Below are 25,213 nucleotides of genomic sequence, written 5' to 3' on the forward strand. Positions count from 1 at the left end.
TCATTGAGGGCTCCGGGCTGAATGACCTCCTCCCCTTTGAAAGGGCTGGCAGGATCTAAATGGACAGCCCCCTCTCTGGTCTGTCTTGATAAGTTCTATATAACGTTGGCCATAAAAACCTTGAGGACATTGGAAATAGGCACCTGTTCAATAGGGTTGGCACCTAAGATAAGGTGTGGGACACTGCTTGGCCCATTTGGTGACTGTCGGAAGAATCTTCTTGTGATCCTTTGTTTCAGTGAGCAATGGATCTAAACAACTGCCAAACAGGTGTTCGCTTTCATATTGCGCTGTGGCCAGCTTCCATTTATGGCAGGCATCCGCTTGCCAGTTTTTGAGCCAGAGGAGTCTGTGAGCCATCACTGATGTTCCTAAGGATCATGGCGTGGAGTGAGCTGCCGTCAGGGACATGTCTGCTGTGATCTAGGCTGCTACAATCAGCTTGTTGATGGCTCTGCAAACGTGACTCTCAGTGAGTGCCGTCTTCTCCTGCAATTGCTAGAGCCAGATTAAGGAGAATCTGGCAAAAAAGGAAGTGGTTGTTGAGGTGCGGACCACCCACGTGGCAGACTGGTGGGCTCGCTGAAGAGAGATCTGTCCAGTGATCCTCCAGGCAAAGAGACTCCGCTGGATCCCCTGGGACATTGGAGGAAGCATGTAGAGCCACAATGGGAGCATCCACTGCCGGTATCTGTAGGATCTTGGATAGGTCCAGACCTATGTTGAACAGGCGTTTCTTAGTTACAGGTGTGTTGGAACCCGAGCCTGTGGGGAACCACTAGTGGGTAATGAGATCCACAAACATCTTAGACAATGGGGTGACCTCTTGAATCTCCTTCTGTTCCAGGAATAAGGGATCCGTCTTCTCTTGAGTCTGAGTCTTATTAGGTTCCACAGGTAGAGGGACTAGCCCAGCTACTATCTGAGCCTCGCAAAGCAATGGCCTGAACAAATGGATGGGAAAGAGCTCCGCACACAGCGATTGTTCTGGTTGGGAGTCCCTGTAGTGCTGTCCTCCGACAGCGTGATGGTAGAAACCTCCCGCTCCTCCTGGTTCTCATCCACTAGATTGCCCAAGGTCAGACCTCCACCCTAGTCGAACTCCACTTCCGAATCTAGCAGTTGATGCTCCATCTGGCGGTAGGGGGCCTCCAGGAGCCAGTTGTCCTGTTTTTGAACCTTCTGGATGCCTGCTGCAATGCCTTATTGATTGCTTCGGCAATTAAGGCTCTCAAATCATCATGCAAGGTGGTCTTGGCCTCTGCCTCTGGTCGGAGTCCAGCTGCCGTGAGTGTAAATGTGACTTCTGGAGGGGCCCGTTTTGGAGGAGGCATAGTGGTGACTCCTTCTGACATAGCAAGAAAATCTGCCCTTGGATGCCACAATTGACAATCTGAATTAGGTAAAATAGAGTCCAATAGAGTCCAATCATGTTGCCTCTGAGCTCACCGAATGAGTGGGTTCTGTTTTCTTACACAATTTGTCTAATGCTTATGGCAATTCTTTTCTGCCACCTTCATGGCACTGGAGATCTTAGCAGCATATTTTCTGGACAACCTGGGAGCCTCCACTGCTGTATCTGCGCCAGAGGACTCGTAAGATGCTTTGTGACATTCCTGGCCTTGGGAAGAGGAAGTGGTCAACTCCATCAAATTATTGTCAGGCCCAAAAGATGGTCTGCTCTCACCAAGGTGTTGATATTGAAGGAGGGCCGTGCCCTAGATGTGTGGTGAATATCAAGCAGATGAGTATCTGTTAGCAGCAATTGGCATGGTATAAGAGTGGGTGCCGCACCCTATGGGCATGGCTCAACCTGCTGTTGGTTCTGTGCTCAAGGGGTGTGACATGCTGCTGATCTGGTAACATGAGATTCCTCTGGGGTGGTCAGTGACACTGGATCAATTTGTTATTTTATTTTGCTTTATCTGTTTTTGCTTTTTTATTGAATATTTTTGTTAGGGGTCCACAGGCTGTTGACTTGTAGGCTACAAAGGGCCTGGAACACCGTTTGGATGGTTGGAGGCCTAACTTGCTATTCAAAGTGGCGACCATCCGGCACGTGGAACAGAGGAGGGAGGGAGGATAGCGATGGCTGAGCTCCATTTATCCTATGGAAGCGAAATTCTAAGTTTGATTAAAGCAACAGGGCTTACTTCAGGATTGGCTTTGCTGTTTCAAAGTGACCTGAGCTGTCTCCAAATGGCAGATGTGACTCCACTCGCCCAGCCAAAGTGAAAGTGGATGCCAGCGCTTCGATCGCTCTCTTAGCAGCTGAGATACAGGCTCTGCAAAGCGATCTCTCTGCACGCTTTGCCTAGCTGCCTGAAAGCCCTCAGGAAGAGAGCGAGCGAAAAGAAATAAGGAAGAGGCTTGTAGGGAACCAGGCAGAGGCTTCTGGCTCCCCACCCCAACAAACCAATTCCAAGCACAAGACCTCCCAATCAGTCCAGATGGAATGGACTCACAATTGTCTTCAAAAACACCACCTGTTTGTAACGAGAGAGAGCTATAGCACTAGCATCCAACTCGAAGCGACAGAAGAATGAAACTGGGGAAGGAGAGACAACAATGACCTCACAAGAAGCTTTGGCAGGCTCAGTTCAATCACCGAGTAGACAGGATTAACCCATACATGGCTGCTATATCCGCCATGAGAGAGAACTATAATTTTATTTCTTTTTATATAACATGAGCCGGGGTGGCGCAGCAGGTAGAGTGCTGTACTGCAGGCCACTGAAGCTGACTTGTAGATCTGAAGGTCAGCAGTTCAAATCTCATCACCAGCTCAAGGTTGACTCAGCCTTCCATCCTTCCGAGGTGGGTAAAATGAGGACCCGGATTGTGGGGGCAATAGCCTAGCTCTGTTAAAAAAGTGCTATTGCTAACATGTTGTAAGCCGCCCTGAGTCTAAGGAGAAGGGCGGCATAAAAATTAAATAAATAAATAAATAAAGAAACAAACAAACAAACATATATTATGTAAGCAGTTATTGTAAGTGACCATGGAACTTATCTAGTATATTCCTTTCCTAGTGAAACAACACACGGTTACAGCATTCTGGACAGCCTGTGTTTCAATATCTCAAGCAAAGGAGAATTCACTGCTTCTGAAGTACTGTAATCTGCTTCATTATTAAACAGTTCTTATGGTTAGAAATAACATCTTAATATTCAGCTGAAAGCTTGTTGCTTGCAATTTAAAACTCTCATCTTTTGTGTTATGTTCTGAAATAACTCTGGCAAGGTATTTCCCATTTAACATATGAAAGCCCTTCAGATACTCGAAGATGACCACCTTATCTCCTCAAGGCCTTCTCTTCTCTAGGCTAAACATATCTACTGTCTCCAACTGTTCTTCTAATCTTTGCTTCCAGGAACTTATCATTATAGTTGTTCTCCTCTGGATATGATCCATTTGTCAATGTCCTTCTAAAAATGTACTGCATAGAAACAGACACTAAAAACTGTTACGCTATTCCCGAAACTTGAAAGAATATCCTATATTGTAAAATGCTTCGGCTTGCTGGAGAATTTAGGAATTGATACTAATATAAAGGAGAAACATTCATTTTTGAAAGTCACTTTCCATTTTAAAAATAAAATAATTATATAAATAGGACCATGATACTGTAATAATGTATAGAAACAGATTTCAAAACTGAAGTGTGGATCCATAAACATTCATACAACATATTTTGCCAAGTCTTTATAGCTCTGGTGAACCACTAGTTCCATTCTTCAAATCATATTCTTTAAAAAGTGTGTATTCCTATGGTACAGCATAAGTATCATATTTAAGACCAAGAAATAAAAATCCAATATCCAATAAATATAGAAACAGAATTTTTAGCTTTCTATGAAATTTATGTTTTTAAAGTAATCTCCTTCACTTCACTTAGCAGAATATTATCATAGGAGAATTGTGCAACACAATGTATATTGGGCACATAAATGCACTGACTCCAATATAAGCTTATGTATCTTATTTCTTCTTCTTAATGGAACTTGTTTCACATTTTCACAAATAACAATTTGACAGCAGAATTATATTTCTCTTCTCAAGTAATAACATATATACACAGTTCTTGTACTTCATTTAGATCCTATCCTAATCCTAAATATGAACGTTATTGGATACTGTAGCCTAGAGGATAATTCTCTGCCTTACAAAGCAAGGGTTGCAGGTTCAAGTCCCAGTGGGTATGGCTAGCTAATGAGGCCAAAATAAGGCCGAAATAGATCTATCCTAGTCTCCCTTAATTTTCAAATTCAGCAAAAAAACATTTGACACATACGGATAGAATTGTCGGCTATCAATAAAATTAACTGCCTTGGAAATGGTCCTGGGTTGGGCCGAGAGGCAAATAAGGAGCTGAGATGTTCCTTCAAATACACCAGGGTGATTCGACACAAAAATATGTAACCCTTCCCTGGTGCAGAGCTGAAGGGATTGGATACTGTAGCCTAGAGGATAATTCTCTGCCTTACAAAGCAAGGGTTGCAGGTTCAAGTCCCACTGGGTATGGCTAGCTGATGAGGCCAAAACAAGGCCGAAATAGATCTATCCTAGTCTCCCTTAATTTTCAAATTCAGCAAAAAAAAATGTGACACACATATATATATATATATATATATATATATATATATATATATATATATATTCCCTCACGAACTCTAACATTAAGATAATACATCTTCCATCTGTGATGCAGATTCACCAACCAACATACAAATGAAAAGAATTCTCCCTTCCAGCTGCCAAAACCAACTATATACCGGTATGCAAATTAGCCCTCATGTACCATTCTATTTCCCTTTTTCCATGCTGCATGTTAACAAGAATGAAAAGGTAATATCTTATTAGCTTGCAGAATGGGAATTTGAACCTAATTAATTAATAACTTACGCTTATTACATTTTGCCATACCCAGATATCAATAAGTCTGCATTATTTTATTTTTTTTTCAAATCTTTTTATTAATTTTCTTTAAAATGACAAACAAACTTACAAACATTTAACATACATTGTAGGGATGTATCATCCCTGCTCTTCTCAAAAGTATAATTGCAGATACAGAAAAAGGAATACACAATTGAATATCTAATTCAATGCTACTAATACAAAAAATATCTGGTAAAAAAAATTAACTGTCATATAAAAGTTTCTAATTAATTTCAAGTCAAAAAAATCTTTAGAAAAAACAAATTTCTATTTCTATCTATGTAAACTAAATCTAAGATAAATCTTAATAAGAAAAGATCATCTAAAATATCTATACTTGTTACTACTCTTCTTTCTTTATTTTTTTATTCTTATCTATCCATTCATAAACATTGTTCCATGTTGCGTAAAATTTGGTTTCTTCCTGTTCATTCAAGCGTCTTGTCATCATGTCCATTTCCGCGCAGTCTAATATTTTTGCAATAACTCCCTCTTCTTTGGGGATATCTTCCCCTTTCCAATTTTGCGCGTATATAATCCTTGCCGCTGTAAAAATATGTATAATCAAGTACAAAATTTCTTTTTTATAATTTTGGTTAGTAATTCCTAGCAAACAAAACTCCGGGGTGAAATCTATTTTCTGCTTTGTAATTTCTTTTGTCATTTTTTCTATCATTTTCCAATACATTTTAGCTTTATTACATGTCCACCATTGATGATAATAGGATCCTATTTCTTTCTTACATTTCCAGCACAAAGGTGATGTCTTTGGGAACATTTTTGCTAATCTACTTGGTGGGAGATGCCATCTATAAAACATTTTAATTTGGTTCTCTTTCAAAGAAACTGATTTAGTCATTCTCCAATTGCACATCCAAACTTTCTCCCATGTATCTAAATCAATTTCTTTACCTATGTTTCTACACCAATGTATCATACTATCTTTTAATGTTAATTCAATATTCTTGTGGGTAATCAAATATTTATATATTTTTCCAATTACTCTGTTGTGGTTTTTAGTGATTACCTCACTTAACAGGTTTTTACTTTTGTTAAATATATAGAGTGTACTATCTTTCTGGTATCTGGATCTAATCTGTGCGTAATGCCACCAATCAATTTGTATCCCTTCATCTTGTAGTTTAATTCTAGATTTTAATTTCATTTGATTGTCTAACAAGTCTTTATATCTTATATTTCTTGAGTCATTAATGGAATTTGGATGTATTATTGCGTCCAAGGGGGTAACCCAATCTGGAATTGTTAAAAAGTGGTTTTTCTTTATGTCTTTCCAGACATCAAATAAATATTTTCTCAGCGTGTGTCTTTTAAAGTAAGAATGGTTTTTATCTTTATCGTACCACACAAAAGCATGCCAACCAAGCATGAGGTCATGTCCTTCTAATATTGATGTTCTCATGTCCTCTAAAGTTATCCAGTTTTTAATCCATGTTAAGGCGGCTGCCTGATAATATAGTTTCCAGTTTGGGAGCGCAAAAACCCCCCTCTCTTTTATGTCTTCTAACATATTTATCTTAATTCTTGCCTTTTTCCCTTGCCATAGAAATTTTTTAACCACATTTGTTAAGTTTTTAAAAAAGTTAGCCCCTGGATTGATTGGGATCACTTGAAATAAAAATAATACCTTAGGTAAGATATTCATCTTAATCGTAGCAATTCTTCCCAAAAATGATATTTTTAGATTGTTCCATATTTCTAGATCCTTTTTAATTTCATTAATTAATTTTATATAATTATCATTTTTTATTTATTTATTTATTTATTTGTTGGACTTGTATGCCGCCCCTCTCCGAAGACTCGGGGCGGCTCACAACATGTAAAACAGTCACAACAATCCAATTAATTAAAATTTAACGATTTAAGAAAAGAAACCCCATATGATAACAGACACACACACAAGCATACCATGCATAAATTGACGTGCCCAGGGGAGATGTTTAGTTTCCCCATGCCTGACGACAAAGGTGGGTTTTGAGGAGTTTTCGGAAGGCAGGAAGAGTAGGGGCAGTTCTAATCTCTGGGGGGAGCTGGTTCCAGAGAGCCGGTGCCGCCACAGAGAAGGCTCTTCCCCTGGGACCCGCCAACCGGCATTGTTTGGTTGACGGGACCCGGAGAAGGCCCACTCTGTGGGACCTAATCGGTCGCTGGGATTCGTGCTATTGTTATTGTTTTGGCTGTTAGCCATATTCCCAAATATTTTACTTTTTTAACTATTTGCATTCCAGTAATACATTCTAGATTGCTTTTTTGTATTTTACTCATGTTTTTAGTTATAATTTTTGTTTTATTTTTATTTATTTTCAAACCTGCCACCTTGCCATATTGTTCTATTGTTTGGATTAATCTTGGTGCTGTGACTAACGGATCTTCCATTATAAAAGTCAAATCATCTGCAAAGGCCTGGACTTTGTATATCTCTTTTCTAACTGTTAAACCTTTTATCTTTGGATCTGATCTTATTTTTATTAAGAGTGCTTCTAAAGTCATAATGAAAAGAAGAGGTGATATGGGACATCCTTGCCGCACTCCTTTATTTATTTTAAACGCTTCTAATTGTTCATTGTTTAATATAATTTTTGTCGTTTGTTCTGAATAAATAGCGTCTATTAAATTAACAAATTTGGGGCCGAATCTCATTTTATTTAATTGCATCTTTATAAATGTCCAATTCACGTTATCAAAAGCTTTTTGCGCGTCTAAGAACATTAAAGATAATGTTTTATCTGAATGTTGCTCATAATACTCTAATACATTAATAATTGTTCTAAGATTATTTTTAATTTGTCTACCTGGAAGGAAACCATTTTGGTCTGAGTGAATTTTGCTGTTTATCACATTTTTCAATCTATCTGCGTATATTGCTATAAAAATTTTATAATCTACATTCAATAAAGATATTGGTCTATAGTTTTTAATTTTTTCTTTTGGTGTATCTGGTTTATGAATTAAAGTTATCAAAGATTCCGACCATGATTTAGGAATTTTACCATCTACTCTACATTCATTAAAAATTTGGAGCATATTATTTCTTAATACTTCATTTTCTATTTTATACCACTCTGCCGGGATAGCGTCCGGTCCCGTGGCTTTGTTGTTTTTTTGCTTTTTAATAACTATAAGGAGTTCTTCCATCGTTATTGGACTCTCCATCTTTTCTTGTTGCTCTTCTGTTATTTGTGGTAACTCTGCACTCTCTAGGTATTTAAATACGGCTTCTTCTTCAATATTATCATCTTTATACAATTCTTTAAAAAAGTTTTGAACTATATTTGCTTTTCCCTCTGGGTCATATTTTATTATTCCGTCTTTATCTTCTAATTTTCTAATTAATTTAGATTGTCTCTGCTTTCTCAGTTTGTATGCTAACCATCTACCTGATTTATTGGCATGCTCAAAATATTGTTGCTTAGCTTTCTTTATTTTTTCCAAAAGCTGATTTTGTTCTTGTAATCTAATTTTGTGTTTAATTAAATTTATTTTTTTCCCCAAATCTTTATTTTTCACATTTTGTTGTGATAGAAACTCTAGTTGTTTTAATTCATTTATTAATTGTTCATATTTTCTTTTTCTTTCTTTATTATATTTTGCAGTATAGGATATTGTTAATCCTCTTATGTATGCTTTGGTTGCATCCCACAAGTTCTGAGGGGTGGTGTCTGTATTTTTATTAATTTCGAAAAATATTTTTAATTCCTTTTCCATCCATTCTTTATATTCTTTCTCTTTCAAAATATTTCTATTCATTTGCCAATTGCGATGTTTTTTAATATTTCTCATATAGACTATAACTGGATTATGATCTGCCCAAGTATTAACATCTATTTCTACGTCTTGTATGTACTCTGCTGTTGTTTTGGGAGCCCACACCATATCTATTCTAGTCCAAATTTTGTGGGGGTTTGAGTAAAAAGTATATTGCCTGCTATGAGGATGCCTTTCCCTCCATATATCATTCAATAGCAATTCTGCTTTCATTTTTTGGAAAGTTGAGGGCAGTAAATTCTTTTTTTTCTTTTTACAACTTTTCTTCACCCCCGAATGGTCTAATTGTCTATTTGTTATGGCATTAAAATCTCCAATAATTAACATATTTTCCAAATTTAATTCTAAAATTTTTTGATGTAATTTTTCATAAAATGCAATTTGGTCATCATTTGGGGCATATATAGAAACAATAGCAAGCGATTTGGGTTCAATATCAATCTGGACAATCAAAATTCTACCTTCATCATCACTATATAGTTGTTTGGAATTTATAGAACTCTCAACATACATTGCCACTCCTCTTTTCTTTTGGTCTGCTAACGCAGCATACATCTTTCCAATTTTATTATTTAACAATAAATTCCGATTACTTTTTTTTATATGCACTTCTTGGAGTATCACAATTTGAGCTTTTTGATTCTTAATTTTGGAAAACATTTGTTTTCTTTTTTTTGGTTCATTAAGTCCATTGACATTTACTGAAAAGATTTTTAAATCTCTCAATGTAGTCATTTGTTGTATTTCTTGGTTTCGCGTTGAGGTTGCTTTCTTCTGGCCCCATGGTCCTGGTCCTCCACTTGTGCAAGTGCCCCCATGGCTTCGGCCTGCATTGCTTCCAGTTCTTTTGTTATCTGTTCCATTTCGCATATTCCACTGTTTTCATAAAAGTCTCTTGCTTGGTCTAGATTCTCCAATTTATATCTCGTTGATTTCCATGTCAATGATAGACCTTGTGGAATAAGCCAGCGAAAAGTTATGTTTTCTTTGATCAGAAGTTTGGTCAAGAAATGATAGTCTCTTCTAGTCTCTCGAACACGTCTTGGGATTTGTTTTAATATTTTTATTTCTTTGCCTTGGTGTTGTAGTTGTCCCGCTCTTGACCAATGCAATATATCATCTCTCATGCTTTTTCTTACAAATTTGATGTGAATCTCGCGTGGAAGATTAAAACGGCGAATATAGCTGTTAGAAATTCTGAAGACTTCATCGATTTCTCTTTTTATGTCATCTGGGTCCATCTGAAGGATTTTCCCAATAATGTCAGCCATAATGGCCTTTAAATCTTCATCTTTTTCTTCTATTACGTTTTGAAATCGAAGTCCATATGACGCACGTTGCATTTCCAGATGTGTAATTGATTCATCATACCCTCTGTAACGTGAAGCAGCTTTGTCCTCCAAGTGACCAATTCTTTTCTCCACCTTTTCCGCCTTTTCTTCCACTGCCTTCATTCGTACTTCATTATCTTGCAAGGCTTGCTTAATCTCCTTCATCTGGTCTTTCATTTCACCTGTGTCAACTTTCATTTCCGCCATCTCTGCTTTAATTTCATCTCTCTGTTGTGTTGCGTCTTGTTGAGATTTTAGCATAAAGTCATTTAATGTTGTTAATGTCTCTTGGATTGAAGCCAGCGATGGTTGTTTCTCCCTGTCCTTCTCCTTGGTGAACATAGTTGCAGATAAAGTCTGCTGTGCGGGAGATGGATGTGGTGAACTTTGCGGGGAAGAAATAACAGTTGTTTGCTTCTTGATTGTTTTAGTATGGGTGGAAGAACTTGACATTTTCAAATTTAAATTTAGTGTTATTTTATGTTAGCAGAATGTAAAGAGATTCTATAAATTCCAAACCCACAGTAACAGTTATACTAAATCAATAGCAATTAATTAATAGCAATAAAAGTTCTAATTCAAATAAAAGGCTAAATTTCAAATACACTTAAAATTTAAAATATATCTAATTAATGCTCAACTTATTTATTCTTATTACTCTAGTCAAAGTTTATATCAAGAAGATGTGAAGAAGAAGAGGGGGAAAAGGGGAAAAGGTTAGTTTAGCACAGCTGCAAAGATAAGGAGGAAAAGTCAGCAAAGTGAGAAGGAGGGTAAAAGCATGTGAAGAAAGGGGACAATCGGAGTTAAAGACTATTATTCAATTAGGAGGAACAGGGGACCAAAGACCAAAAGAAAATTTAGCAATGCATAAACAGAACCAATTGTAATATAATGTAATATAGAATTAAAATTCAAAAATTGAAATTATCAAAGGGAAAATGCAAGAAAAAAACAATTGATTGAAGATCTAATTTGTTGTCAGAAACACCTTAATGAGTACTGCAAAGGTATTCCGTTTTTTGAAGAAGGGTATAGTCTTTAGAAAATTTATAAAACTTTTTCCAAGCAAATGCAGTTTAATCTCACGAAGTTAAAATGAAGTCGGTCCGTCTCTCACAGCCCAGGAAGAAATCTCTCCGCAGTAAATCCAACGAAAATGCTGTTAATCCACAAACCGCTATTAATCCAAACGAAATCCAATGGAAATAGTCCAACAGAATAATCCAAAAAAAACGTCGATTAGATAATCCAAATTTTAAAGTTCTCAAATGTAGGAAAAGAGTTTTTTTTCCCTTTATAAATGTTTATTCAGAATTTGTAGGTAAATAGTGAGCAGTCTGGTCCTTCCGCTAGAAAAATCCCAGCCCGGACTTCATTTTTCAACTTTCGGTAACCAAATGTTTCAAAAATGTTTCAAAAGAGGAAAAAAATTTTTTTCAACCAAATAATGTCATTTTGTGAATAATAAATCCTTTAATGTCTCATTCTAAAATCTTCTAGATCTCCTTGTTTGCTGAGGATCGCAGCGGAGTCTCTTGGCAGGGCTCTGCCTCGAGACCCCTCCAACCCTCCCAGAGGTCGCCCCAGCGCGATCGGATCGAGTCCGGATGGCTCGATCCTAGAAAAGGGGATTCCCCTCTGCCCGGGGAGCCATCGCCGAGGCTCCAGGACAGAGGGTTCATCCTGCAGCTCTGGTGCAGGGAGCACCGGTCCTCTCCCAAGAGGACACGGCCATTGCGATCCCACCTAACCAGTGGGAAGCAAGAAACATCAAGAGAGTAAAAAGCAGAGAAACTGAACAACCCTAATCGAAAAAGGAATATTGCCAAAGAAGCTACAATTAAGGTAAAAGTTTTTTCTATGTTCCATGCTAAACAAGAAGTTTAAAAAACAAGAAAATTGAATCGGAGTCTAAACGAAGGCGAAAGAGAAAGTTGTTAAAACAACATTGTATCCAGGCGCGAATTAACAGCCGGAACTTATTCTAACCACTTTCACTTGTTTTTGAACTGCATTATTAAAAGCAATTAGAGTTGCTATGCACTTCAGTTTTATAATCCAAGCAACAGATTACAGACCACTATTTCATAGAAAAAAACATACCTTCAACAAAAATAATCCTTCAACAAAGTCAAACATTAGTAATTTCAGTACTTTCTGCCTTTGACCTTCCTTTGCTTTTCACTTTATGCTATCCCAAATAAGATTAATAAAACAAAGATATGCTTAACCATGATATATATTTCAAGAAATCTTACCGTGAAACTATTGTTGACATTTTTAGTGCTAGATTCTGCCACACTGGCATCTGTCAGATCGACCTCATCAAAAATAATTGACTGGAAAATTTAAAAAAGGTAAGAATTAATTCAAGAAGAAAAAGAAAGTCTAATACATAAAATTTGGAAAATAGAAGAACTATTATGGGGAATTTCTTCACAGGAGATTCTCTCACCTATTTAACTGGAAGTATAGCTAAATCTTTTAGAAGTGGCAAACTTTTAGAAGACTGGATGAATGGCAACATGATTTATCCAAATGGTGCAATTAGGGTCTATGCTGTATGATGGCATTGACACTCTATATCCATTTCCCCCAAACATATTCTATGAGTCAAAATGCCATATAAAATCAGAGAAGCAGAATGCTGCCTATGCCTAGGATTATACTGGATATACAGTAGTACCTCGTGATACGAACCCCTCGTCATACGAACTTTTCGAGATACGAACCCTGGGTTCGGGAAATGTTTGTCTCTTCTTACAAACTTTTGTCAAAATTTTTTGTCTCTTCTTATGAACGTTCGGTAAAAGTTCAGGTTCGGGTTTGGGAGGCCGCTGAGAAGCCCTGCCGCCCAGCTGTCGCCTTTTGAAACAGCCAGGGGGCTTCTCGGTGTTCGGGAGAACGCCGAACCCAGAAGTTCGGCAAAAGTTCAGGTTCGGCGTTCAGGTTTGGGAGGCCACCGAAAAGCCCGGCCGCCTGGCTGTCACCTTGCCAGAAGAGCCGCGGAGCTGTCGGACGGTCAGGAGGCTCAAACGGAGGTGGAGAATCCCAATAGGGAATTCCATGGGCGGAGCTTTGACATCACGAAGACGTCCTTCCTGGCCGGCCGAAACATGGACTCCAGGAAGGACGTCTCCGTGACGTCAAAGCTCCGCCCATGGAATTCCCTATTGGGATTCCCCACCTCCGTTTGAGCCTCTCGACCGGCCGACAGCTCCACGGCTCTTCTGGCAAGGTGACAGCTGGGCGGGCGGGCTTCTCGGCGGCCTCCCGAACCCAAACGCCAAACCCGAACTTTTGCCGAACTTCCGGGTTCAACATTCTCCCGAACGCCAAGAAGCCCCCCGGCTGTTTCAAAAGGTGACAGCCGGGCAGTGAGGCTTCTCAGGGGCTTCCCAAACCCGAACCTGAACTTTTGCCGAACTTCCGGGTTCGGCATTCGGGAGAATGGTGAGAAGCGCCCAGCTGTTTCAAGGGTGACAGCTGGGCGGCGGTGCCCAGCGGAGCGCCCGTTTTTGCGATCCTGGGATTCCCCTACCACATTGCAAAAACGCGGAAGTCCGGAGGAGGGATTTCCCATGGAGGGGAGCCTCAGGGGAATCCCACCAGTGCAAAAATGGGCGCTTCGCTTGATAGAAGTCCAGAGGCGGGGCATCCCAGCGGCGGCAGGTTCGTAAGGCGAAAAAAGTTCATAAAAAGAGGCAAAAAAATTCTGAACCCCAGGTTCATATCTCGAAAAATTCGTATGACGAGGGGTTTGTATGATGAGGTACCACTGTACATGTTTGTAAAATGTATTCTGGTACACTGGTGTTTTATTAAATACTATATTACTGCATCGTTTGATTCAAAATACTTTTCTCCTTGTTTTCCACCTCTAAAATCTAAGTGTGTCTTATACTCCGGTGCGTCTTATACTCTGACAAATACAGTACTTCTCAAAAGCTATAATCTGTCTCTCAATTTGTACCAATCATCATACAAGAAAGGGTGGGATTTCCAATGAAAGAGGTGCACAAAATGACTCCTTACACTAAGACTGTATTATTTTTAAAGTTATTCATAAATATATTAGGCCTCTTCAACTTACTTTTATTGTAAGATGTGACATTTTCCAGGCTTCTGTATAAGCTTGTAAAAAGATGCCACTTTTTCAAGAAATCTGTTTATTAAAATTAGTGGAACTAATCTAGAACAAATCTTATGATCAAGTATCCAGAGGGATTTGATTCCTAGCAGATCTCCTCAATGATAAAAATACAAGCTCTTCATATCTAGAAGTATTTTTATATACAAATATACTTCAAAACAAAGAACCTTAAAGTTGTATTCTTTATATGACACAAGGTCAAAACCTGAACAGAAGATCACTGGAATTCTCCACCAGTCTTCTGCTATATGAAGTCCTGACACAGCCAGGCAACTTGTTTCAACTGGAGAGATCTCCACATATCTAGAAGATATGTGATAAGTATCTGATAAATATTCAAGTTACTACTCAGGATAAATTTAAGATGCCTTTTCATTTTGAAAACTAATTTTTGCCAAGAAGAGATTGTAAAAGAAAGCCAGGTGCTCTTAATGACTATGGTAAATACATTATCAAGTGCTTACAAAACCCAGCATGAGAAGAATTCTGTATTAGATTCAGCTGTGTTATATAAAATAAAACTTGAAAGAGCATAGACCCTATTGCATAGAGGTGGAATTTATAATAAAATACAATGTTATACCATATATATCCTATTTTTCTAGTTTAATGTTGTCAGGATTTTGCAGTACCGGTATCTCCCAAGGCACACCACGTTAGGGGCATTGCAATATTATTGCATGAAATGTGTGATCCTATTTTAGTATTTATACTTAATGGGGTAATAACATACCTTAGCAGTTTTTGCGTAGTATAAAGTTCGTCCTCTCAATTTGAAATATCGTCTTTTCCACCGCTGGAAGGAATTGGTTTGCTTCATCAATATGCCCTCTTTAATAATAGTCTAGAAGCCAAAAAACAAACAAACAATGTTTTAGCTACAGCCCATTTATCAGAATTTGCTCCTGTTCCGTAACAAACAGTATTGCTGAGGTTGATAAAAATATTATTTGGCTGCCCTCTGTTGGAAATAACTAACACATGTTTAATCTGCAAATCTTTTCTATACTCATAGCAATAAGAAACAATTGCTTCTATGTATAGAAGATGCTATCATGCTATGAGAATACAGTTCATTCAGCAAAAAAAAATCTTATAGTCATAATACCAGGCTGTAAAGCTCAGGGTAAGGCCGGCCCTGTCAATCCAGCCTAAGTTCTGATGACTTGTTTTAATAAAATTAGCACACAGCAGGGATACCTCATGTAAACCTATCAGCATTTGACTGAAACATGAAACAATCTGCATGTTTAAGAAATGAAGAGGACAACAATAAAGAAGCAGAGAGGCAATCTATCCAGCTCCCCCCCTTGTCCCCTCCCCTCCGGGCAGATATTCTTGGCCCTTGGCCCCTGGCTGGCTGGCTGGCTGGCTGGCTGGCTGGCTGCCACTTCTCAGGCTGATGTGCCAAGCCTGTCTTTACTGAGTTTTGCTTTTACCCCACCACCCACTTCCTCCACATCTAGCCACACTCACACACACATCCTCTACACTCCCTTTCACACAATATGCGTATCCAACTATAATGATATTTTTATCTGCATTCATTTAGTCACTTTTATTTAAATAAGAAAATTAGATATGTGGGGGGAAAGTCAATAAATAATGGAAGATAGGTAAATCTTTAAAACAGATGGAAGTTTTCAAACCAAATACAATGGGCCTGGCATTAACTGACCAATGCAGAGCAAGTGGCACAATAAGTTCACATGCTTCACTTAGCACTCTCTTCTCTTACCAATTCAAGCAGTTCAGATCAGAAACAAAAAAATTAAAAAATGTTGAAAGAATTCCATGACGTATTTTGTAAGTTTGTTTTTTATTTGAAAATAAGAATGCAGCGAAGTATGAAAGAAAGCAGTGTATTCAATTTAAAAACAGTGATTTAAAAATCACTGTTGCTTAACACCATTATACTTAACAATGGATGTAATCACCAAGATCTTTAAAAATAATTCAATATTAAATTTACAAAAATAACTAGGTTCAAACTATTTTCTTTAGATATTCTACACATACCCATCTATTTTAATATGTTGTTACATATCAAAGTCTCCAACACTTAAAAGTACCCTTTAATAGAGGGATAAATTATCTAAAGCATCTGTTCTTCTTAATTGCTGAACAATCTCATGGTTTCCCTCACCATCTGTTTTCTCTGGAATCATGTGGGGAAAAACAGTATAAAATCATCACTTCTCATTTGTTTATAGAAGAATATATGGTACATTCTGATTTTATTAAATTAAAAATCAAATCAGAACTCTTAGGGCAAAAAAGAATCACCACTGTAACCTATCAGGCAAGTTACATTTACCTTCCTAATCAAGATAATCTAAACTAGAAACAGTGAAATATTACCATAACTAATTTCCTGTTAATGGCATTAAATGAGACAGAAACCTTGGATTTCCTATCTTTATCAGTGATGAAATGGAGAAAACTCATTCATACTTTTCAGGGACAAAATATTAAAAAGTTAGCAAGTAGGGATTGCTAGTTGATCTGAGCTGCCTTCAAAGAATCTAAGCATATTCAAACCTGGTTATATTCAGAACAATGGCTCTGAATTAGACTGGAAAGTTTAAAAAAACTTCAGAAAAAGGCAATTAGAAAACAATTTAGTTACTGTACTCATAAGCACCAGTTCAACACGAAACACTACCTTTTTATATTCTAGGACAGTGATGGCGAGCCTTTCTGAGAATGACTGCCCAAGCCGCAACCCCAAACCCACACATTTATCTCAGAGTGCCAATAGGGCAATTTGCCATGTTTTTCAAACTGTAAGACACACCAAGATTCTGAAGAAGTAAGTAAGGAAAACGTTTTTGTCCACCCTTCCTCTCCCCAGGAGTACTTTGCAGACCTCTCAAACCCTTTTCACAAAAATGGGTGAAAAACAGGCTCATTTTGACAAAAAAATGTGGCACACAAAGGATTTGGGGGGGAGTGCTTCTAAGGGCTGGAGGAAGGTACAAACACCCTAATTTTTGTGACAAACAGGCTGTTTTTTGCAAAACAGGTGCAGGGACGCGACTTCAGGAGACCAAAAATGGCTGCATTTGGTATATAAGACACATTCCCCTTTTTAGGGAGGGAAAAGGTGCATCTTATACCCTGAGAAATACAATAATCTGAATAGAGCTTTTAGTTTAGAAAAAAAATACTCATACGTGATTAATGTCTTTTCTCTGGAACCCCCCCCCCCCCCCCAATAACAGTGTTTTAAATGAAACAACCAACTTTTTATTGAAATGTAAAACTTTGAGTTTGGCATGCTTTTTATTAATGTGACTTTTGCTGTTGTATGCCCGCTGATCATTTGTCTAACCTTGGCTCGTTTTTTGAATTTGCTGACCACCAGCAAATGGAGGAAAGCAATGTCACAGAAGAGGGGATGGAGAAGGCTGTAGGACAGGGAAATTCACATTTATTCCCAGATCTCCTTGGGATAAACCAGGACACCTGCAGCCCTTCCTTCCCTCCAGGCACTGAAACATTGGGGGGGGAGGTGCTTTTGAAGGAGATACAAGGGGGGCTGAGAGCTGGTTTCTGTCTCACAAGTAAGATTTGGCCCAAAACTAATCCCAACATGGGAGGTCTTTTATTTGCTCCCTGTACTCCTTGTCTTTGCATTTTTATCAGCCTTTTACTTCCAGAAGTCAGTATCCATTTTTTATTTCCAGAAGTCAGTATCCATTATTATACACCTCAAAATTATATAATACAGTACATTAAGGCACTAAAAATGGATGTCATTGAATTAATTTGGTATGTATGTATGTATGTATGTATGTATGTATGTATGTATGTATGTGTGTGTGTTTAGAAAATGGGGTCTTTTAAATATTTTTAAATAGTAATTTAGATTTGTTGTAAATTGTTTTCACTTTGTTGTGAGCCGCCCCGAATCTGCGGAGAGGGGCGGCATACAAATCTAAATAATAAATAATAAATAAATAAATAATTTCCATTGCCATTAATTTCCCACAAACCCATTAATTTTTCAAGGCAATAGCACAAAGGTTTTTTGCTTTTACATTTTTATATGTATTTTTGCTAACATCTGTTTAGCCTACAATCTTGATATCTCCTGGCAACCTCTCACTATCTATCAACGAACAGGGCAATGCAAGAGTTTTGATTAGATTTGAAAGAAGATCTTAGAAACGTATTACTAGAGGATGTCAGAAAAAGACACTGTTGCTTTAAAGAATTGCATACAGGTACTTTATTCTAATTCTGAAGCACCTTTTTAATTGGATGCATTGTAATAAATAAGGTCCAAATCTGTTTAGTTTATGAAGATTAGCTATGCTCAGTTAGATGCTGCCCCCTAGCTTGGGTCTACTAAAGCAAGGCACTACAGAACTGACATACAAAAATGTCTTAAGAAATAGTCTTCAACTCTTCATAACATGTATATAGTATTTTCAAAAATCAGCCTGTTTTCTAAAAATTATGAAAGAGAGCCATATGTATTCTTCCTACTCTACACCTAAAACAGACAAAAAGGGCAGATACTCTGACTACTATAAGGAGCCGCACATCATAATGAAGTCATCTCTTAGGTTAAATTATATATGCAGTTCATACTATAATTTGCCATAAATCAGCAATAGGAATTCTGTACAATTTCAAATAGCAAAATGCATAAATGAGCCATTAGATGAAATTGTAATTAACAAATTATATTTTCCTAAACAAAATTTGCCTTATAGTAAGATACCAGTATTTTCCAGACAAATTTTAATAATTGCTCCCCAAATAAAGCAAGAACAAGCTATATTTTGGATGAAAACAATAGAAAAACATGTATTATTACAAGTATTTAAAACAGTTGAAACATAATCAATGCTTGAATGCTTATAAAGATTGACAGGAAGAACCGAAAGTACAAGGTGAATTATTTAGCTATTATAAATGATCACACAACTAATTTTGTTTCTAATTTGATTTTACATTTTATTAGCCTGAAATTTGCTAACGTTAATATTTTGTATCCTACTATTACTTCATTCTGTTTAAAGTTATGTCCACCCATGTTTCCCAGCCAGCCAGTGTTTATTCACATATACAGAACAAACTCACCTGTGCAAATGTTGAGTACTCTTCCATCTCTTTTCAATATTTTTCTTTAAAAAAAAAAAATCACCACTATCTCCCCAAAATTGTGGAAAGCAGCATGCACTTCCTCTTAATTAAAAAAAAAACCAGGGGATTTTTCCAGTATTAGAATATTTACAGGACCTCCATAGGTGCATGACTTAGATACGAAAAACTAGCAAAAATGATGTCACTGTGATTAGGCTGCCTCTTTCAAACACAGATGCTGCTGGGGGAGGAAAAAAAAAAGAGCTTGTAGTTTACAGCTGCCCATTTCTGCAAGAGAGCTGCTGTTCTATTTATAGTCAGGCAGCTTAGAAAAGACTTTGGTGGGTTTGGGCGGAAAAGGCTGGAGATAAGATCAAAATGACTTTATAGCATTTTTCTTTTTTTATACATTGCTCCTTTTCTGTAGTTTGTTCATTTCCCAGTTAGCCGTTTTTGGTCCTTTCAATTCTAGGGAATGCTTTTTGAGCCCCCAAGAGTTGAGGTGAAAGCAAAATAGCAGTTTTCATCTCCCTAAACAATCTTTAAAAGACACAGGCCTCCACGTTCACAGCATATTTTTAGGTATCACATGTGGGCAGTTATCCACAGTCAATGGCTAAAGAGGAGAAACCTATTATTCTGCTTCCTCACTCAAAAATGAGCAAGCACTATTATAAGAATTTCTACACGCTCTCAGTAGTTATCAGCAAGTCATAAGAATGCATTTTAATTATCTTGGTCAATGTTGGTAGCCAATGCAAACACCAATAAAAATCATTATCAAGAATTTGCATTTCAGTAATGCTACTTGGTTCCCAAAGAATGAATAAGAATAAGTAATCGTTAAAAAACATGCTGTGTCTTCTTTCCTGTTTTACAACTAAGTGCATTGTATTAATTATTGTAGTTAAGTGAAGGTCTACGTCTAGACATCCCGAGTAATAATATTTTCCTTTTCAGATGAAAAGGAAGGAAATAATGTTTATTTTAAAAAAAGCTGCCCTAGTTAATTGATCTGCTCTAGTAGAAAACAAATTTATATTTACAATGTAGCCATGATATAGATTCAAGTATTTGTGATTAGATTCAAGTAATAGTGATTTGCCTGGTTCAGCAAATAACATTAATGAGACATAAAACAATGTATTAAGCAATATATACACATAATGTAACCGATGGATAATAAATTAATATAATTTCATCAAATGATACTCCTGCAATGACTTCTAATAAAGAAGAAAAAAAATCATTTTGGAAAAAATGTATTTTTTTTTAATGCCTTCTGAGCAAAGTGAAAAATAACCCTTTTGAAAAAGAGTTCAAGAAAAGAAATTGTTCTTGTTTCCTGAATATATGCATCATTAAAATATCTCTTCCGCAGTTGCAAGTTTTTTCTTTCAAAATTTTATCTGTTTTCAATAATGGATACAATATAAATACCCCAGTAACATCTTCTATTACTATAGAGCAAAAGCTACTTCTTCACATAGATGAGCATAAAGTCACCCAATGAATTTAGAAATCTGAATGCTAAGCAGGTAAAAACAAAACAAAAAAGTCATAAAGCAATTGTGAATATTTTACTCACTGATGTTGGAAAGTTAATTCAAACTTTCTGCAAAGTATGAATGGGAAGAAATAGAACAATCTGAAAAAATTTGGAACAAAGATATGGCTGTCTATGTCATTTTGGCAACCCTGCACAAAAGCTCAAATACATCAATTCAACAATAAAAACTGCCTAAATTCCTTACAGTAATACCTTAATTTCTATTTTCAGCTAGGAATCTACTATTTTTTTACATTCTTGATATATTCTACATTCCTATTAATGTCCACCTTATTCTGCTGCAATATTGTGCTGCTTGAAATATAGCAGAGAAATTAAATAAAGAGAACCGAGTTTGTAATAAATTTATTTCTGCACCAATGACGAAAAGTAACACAAAAGTAAAACTGCAAAATAATAGATTGTAAAGTACTACTCAAAATTATTAAGACTTTATTTAGGCTAAATTGGAAAAACAACCCACCTCTGCCCTATACGATCAGTAGTTTATAATGCTTATCATGGTTAAAATCCCACAAGATAATTTATCTTTTATTTGCTTTCATGTGGTCAATAAGATTTTCTTTTCTAAACAAAACAGAATTCAATCTAGTAACATATTTTATTTCAATCTAGTTATAACTAATATTCAGTGATACAACATATGACCTACATGGAAAATATTCCAGAATTCACTGTAGTTTGACTCTCCAATAGGTGGTCTATAAAAGGTCCCTGCCCAGGATTGTTAAGAAAATAAAGCTGACCTAGATACTAGAGATGGGACAATAAATAAAAAGCACCAAAGTAATATGCAAAATAATCAAAGCATTTGGGGAAGAACAGAAGCTCTGACTGAGAAACATGTATAATAAATATTGTGCTTATAAAATCCCTTTTTAAGATCTGTCTGTCTGTCCGTCCATCCATCCATCCATCTAATTGGATTTATATGCCACCCCTCTCCGAGGACTTGGGTAGGCTGACAAGATATAACTTGCTGTTATAGTACCTGCTATAACTTTGTTTTAATTCATGGAACAACTCCCCTCCCACAAAACCCTTTGTCTTATTCTATGACTCAAGCCAATTGTGCTTCCTTAAAAATGTAATATGGCATTATTTCAGTGGTTCCTAACCTTTTTTTTGGGCCATGCCCCACCCACCCTCTGAGATCCTGATGCCTCCCCTCCATGACATATAATTCTTAATATTCTTACTATTCAAAAAGTGAACTCTACACAGGCAGAGGAAGCCTAAACTACTTCAATTTCCAACTTGTTGATTTTAAAGATCTCACATCATCTGTTTTAAGAATATGTTTAAAAATGCGGTCGGGGTGGAGAGAAAGATGGTTGGGATTGTTTGGAAAATTAACAATACAGTGAAGACAAGGCAAAAGGCAATGACACTATTTTAAAAATTGGGAGTTGGCACTTTTCTCTTTGTTTTATCTGCACCATCTCACTTCATCTTGATATGAGCTTTAAATACTGTACCCAGATAATTTCTTTAAGAGAGCAGGACAATGCAAACAAAAGAGAAGAAAGTATAGAAACAATAGCAACTTGGTTTAAACAAGGCTCCAATTGCCCCCATTAAAAATCAAATTGCCCCTGTGGGGCATGGGCCCCATGTTGGGAACCAGAGCATTATGTGTTATAATGACATTGCCTGTCTCACACATAAAAATCCCACTGTACCATACAGTACTTCAGATTTTCCATTTTTTAAGACAACCAGTTATACTTCTCAGTGCACTCTGATAAATACCCAGGAGCAGAATATTTGCTTTGTGAATGTGAATAAGAAGCAGACATGAAATAGAAAAGTTTAAGACTTGAACACATTTCAGACTTTAAGAAGTTTAGAGTTTTCTTGCCAATATATGAGATACAAGGAAAACACTGTCTTAGCACATGAGATTTATTGCAATGAATACTTAAGATCTAACTCGCTGATAAATTCAAGAGACCAAATTCTTGGCTACAGAACTAACACTTACTATAATACCATAAAACTCTCCAAAGCTTATAACCATTCAGAAGAATTAGAAGAACAATCCTACAGTGACTGGGAGGAAATTGGATTAGGAAAACAAATCCTATACTCATGGTTTATTGGAAAACGGAATATTTCTCATTGATCTAAAGAAATGTCTCAAAGTCAAATCACAACAGCCCCATAAAAACTACCGCATTAACCTGAGGTCTGCAATACTGAAGCCTTTTCATCTAATGGTAGAATACATATTTTTTTATGCTCACATTTCATTCTATAATTTGTAAACATTACAGATGTTGCTGACTAGCAACTCTCATTGAGACTAGCAAGGGTGAGTGATGTTGGATGTAACAATTCAGCACCATTAAATAGCCATAAGCTATCTGTTGCTGACTCAATTTCAAAAGGAAGATTCAATTTCCAAAAAAGATATTATTTATTTCAAATCCCCACCTCATTGTGTCTGTTAAACCTCCAAGCCTTTTGTTATCAGAAGCAAAAGTGGAATAACTACAAGATTTCTCTCCCACACCTCATCTTTACACTTTTTACACATATTCCCAGTAAAGGCTGTTGCAAATCTAGCCTTTTGCTTCTTAAGTCCACAGATAGCCCCCAAAAGACTTTCCAGTTCTCAACTTGTAAAAACAACCTGCATATCTGCAAAACCTGCATATCTGCAAAAACAATCCCTCCCCCCAACCCACCCATTATAAAATTACACCAAAATCCCATTTACCAAGACAGGACTTCCAATACTTGCTCACCCCATTTTCTTCCTGTGTTCACTTTTTTTTTATTTTGCAGAAAAGGGATAATTTTCACAAGGTCACCCAGTTCTCCTGAAATATCAATATGAAGTGTATAAAGGGGAAACCAAAGCAGCACACTTTATTACTCTTCCCAGCTAATGTTCTTCAAGGAGAAGGTGAAGGGTTGAAGAGGGGGTTGCAGCGCAGCCAACTCAAAGCTGGTGGTTGTTGCATCCTTTGTGGCTTTACATGACCTTATTTCTTTTCCTCTCTTATGGCATGTAGGAAAGGTACTTTTTAATAAGCAGCTAACCAGCAGGCAGTAGTTTCCTCAAACAAACAAAAAACCAGAATGCCAGTTATCTATGTTCAAGCAGGGAAATTCCTCCTCTAGAAGCTTCACCTATTCACCTGTCCTGATCACCTAAAAAACCCTCCCTCTCCCCTCAGATTTTCTTGAAAACATCTTCTGTATATAGATTAGTACAAATACACTTCTATTTATTATTTTTTCAGTGCTACTGCTAAATAAGTATTACTGCAATCTACAAAAAATGACCTGGAGAGTTGTATTTTTAAAATCTCTATTCTAGAGAACCTAATGAATCTTCCTGTATCTTAAACAGCTGGCTCTTTTTGATTAATGAACACACATTACATATATGTTTTCAAAAATATTCTTAAAAAATCTTGCTAGTATCAAATATCAAATCTTAACCCTAACCTAAATATGTAACAGAATACAGATTGCATAACTAAAAATGCTTAACTGCATAGCTGCTTCTACTAATTTCATTTTCTCTGGAATGGCCTTACTTTAACTGGTCAACTGGGAAATGGGAAATCCTTAAAACATTGTTACTCTGCTTTTGTTATTTTGCTCTTTTCCTAATGCCTAATGCTTAATCAGACATTATTTGTAGTCATTTTATTTTTACATAATAGAAAGCACCAGTCTACACAGTTTAGAGATGCATCACATTATTACAGCATTTAAGAGGAATTCTTCATTTTTAAATGAATTGGGAAGTTGGGCTGGTGGACTCACATAGCTATTAGTAACTCAAAGTATACATGTATCCATTACATTATTCCCTTTTAATTGCTGTTCTGTTCGGGTCGTATGTGACCCGAAGCCAAGTTTGAGTCCCTGTAAAAAATTTTCCCTGCATATCTGAAACTTGAAATTTCATGACTATCCATCACTTCAGGGGTTCTCTCTATGAGAATTTTTTTTGGGGGGTGGGGGGCTTAGTTTTTGCTGGGCAAAAAAAGTTACAAATCTTCTGTTCGGGTCACATACGACCCGGACCGAAAACTCTTCATTTGAAGTGCTTATGTTTGGTCAATTTGAAAACTTTTTTCACTTGGAAAGTAGTCTGAACATTTCTGCACACAATGATATGAAAATTGAAATGAAAAAAGTAAATCTTATTGGTTTATTTTGCGGATATAATGCACGCCCCCCCGTTTTTGTGATTTTTTTTTCAATTTATGGATAGTTTTGCTTGCAAAATGCATTCTATTTTACTAAAGTTGGTGTGGGATTGGTAGCTTGAACATTTCTGAATATAAGAAAAATATAAAGGAACTGAAAAAA

The 25,213-nt window shown here is 36.8% G+C and overlaps 1 protein-coding gene across 4 annotated transcripts in view; it reads right to left on the reverse strand.

Moving 5' to 3' along the window:
- The window catches only part of DGKD (diacylglycerol kinase delta), a 79,832-nt gene that overhangs the window by 45,855 nt on the left and 8,764 nt on the right, over window positions 1–25,213 (reverse strand). For 3 of the 4 annotated variants that reach the window (XM_070753038.1, XM_070753036.1, XM_070753037.1), the window contains exons 2-3: window positions 14,945–15,055; window positions 12,317–12,397 (exon numbers count right to left, since the gene is read on the reverse strand). In XM_070753038.1, coding sequence (XP_070609139.1) covers window positions 12,317–12,397; window positions 14,945–15,055 — 192 coding nt within the window. Of the gene's footprint in view, window positions 1–12,316; window positions 12,398–14,944; window positions 15,056–19,305; window positions 19,400–25,213 lie in introns of those variants that run through there. The other variant, XM_070753039.1, reaches the window with a different exon arrangement.

The sequence above is a fragment of the Erythrolamprus reginae genome, chromosome 5 (genome assembly GCF_031021105.1).
Source record: "Erythrolamprus reginae isolate rEryReg1 chromosome 5, rEryReg1.hap1, whole genome shotgun sequence".
NCBI classification, from domain to species: Eukaryota; Metazoa; Chordata; class Lepidosauria; order Squamata; family Dipsadidae; genus Erythrolamprus; species Erythrolamprus reginae.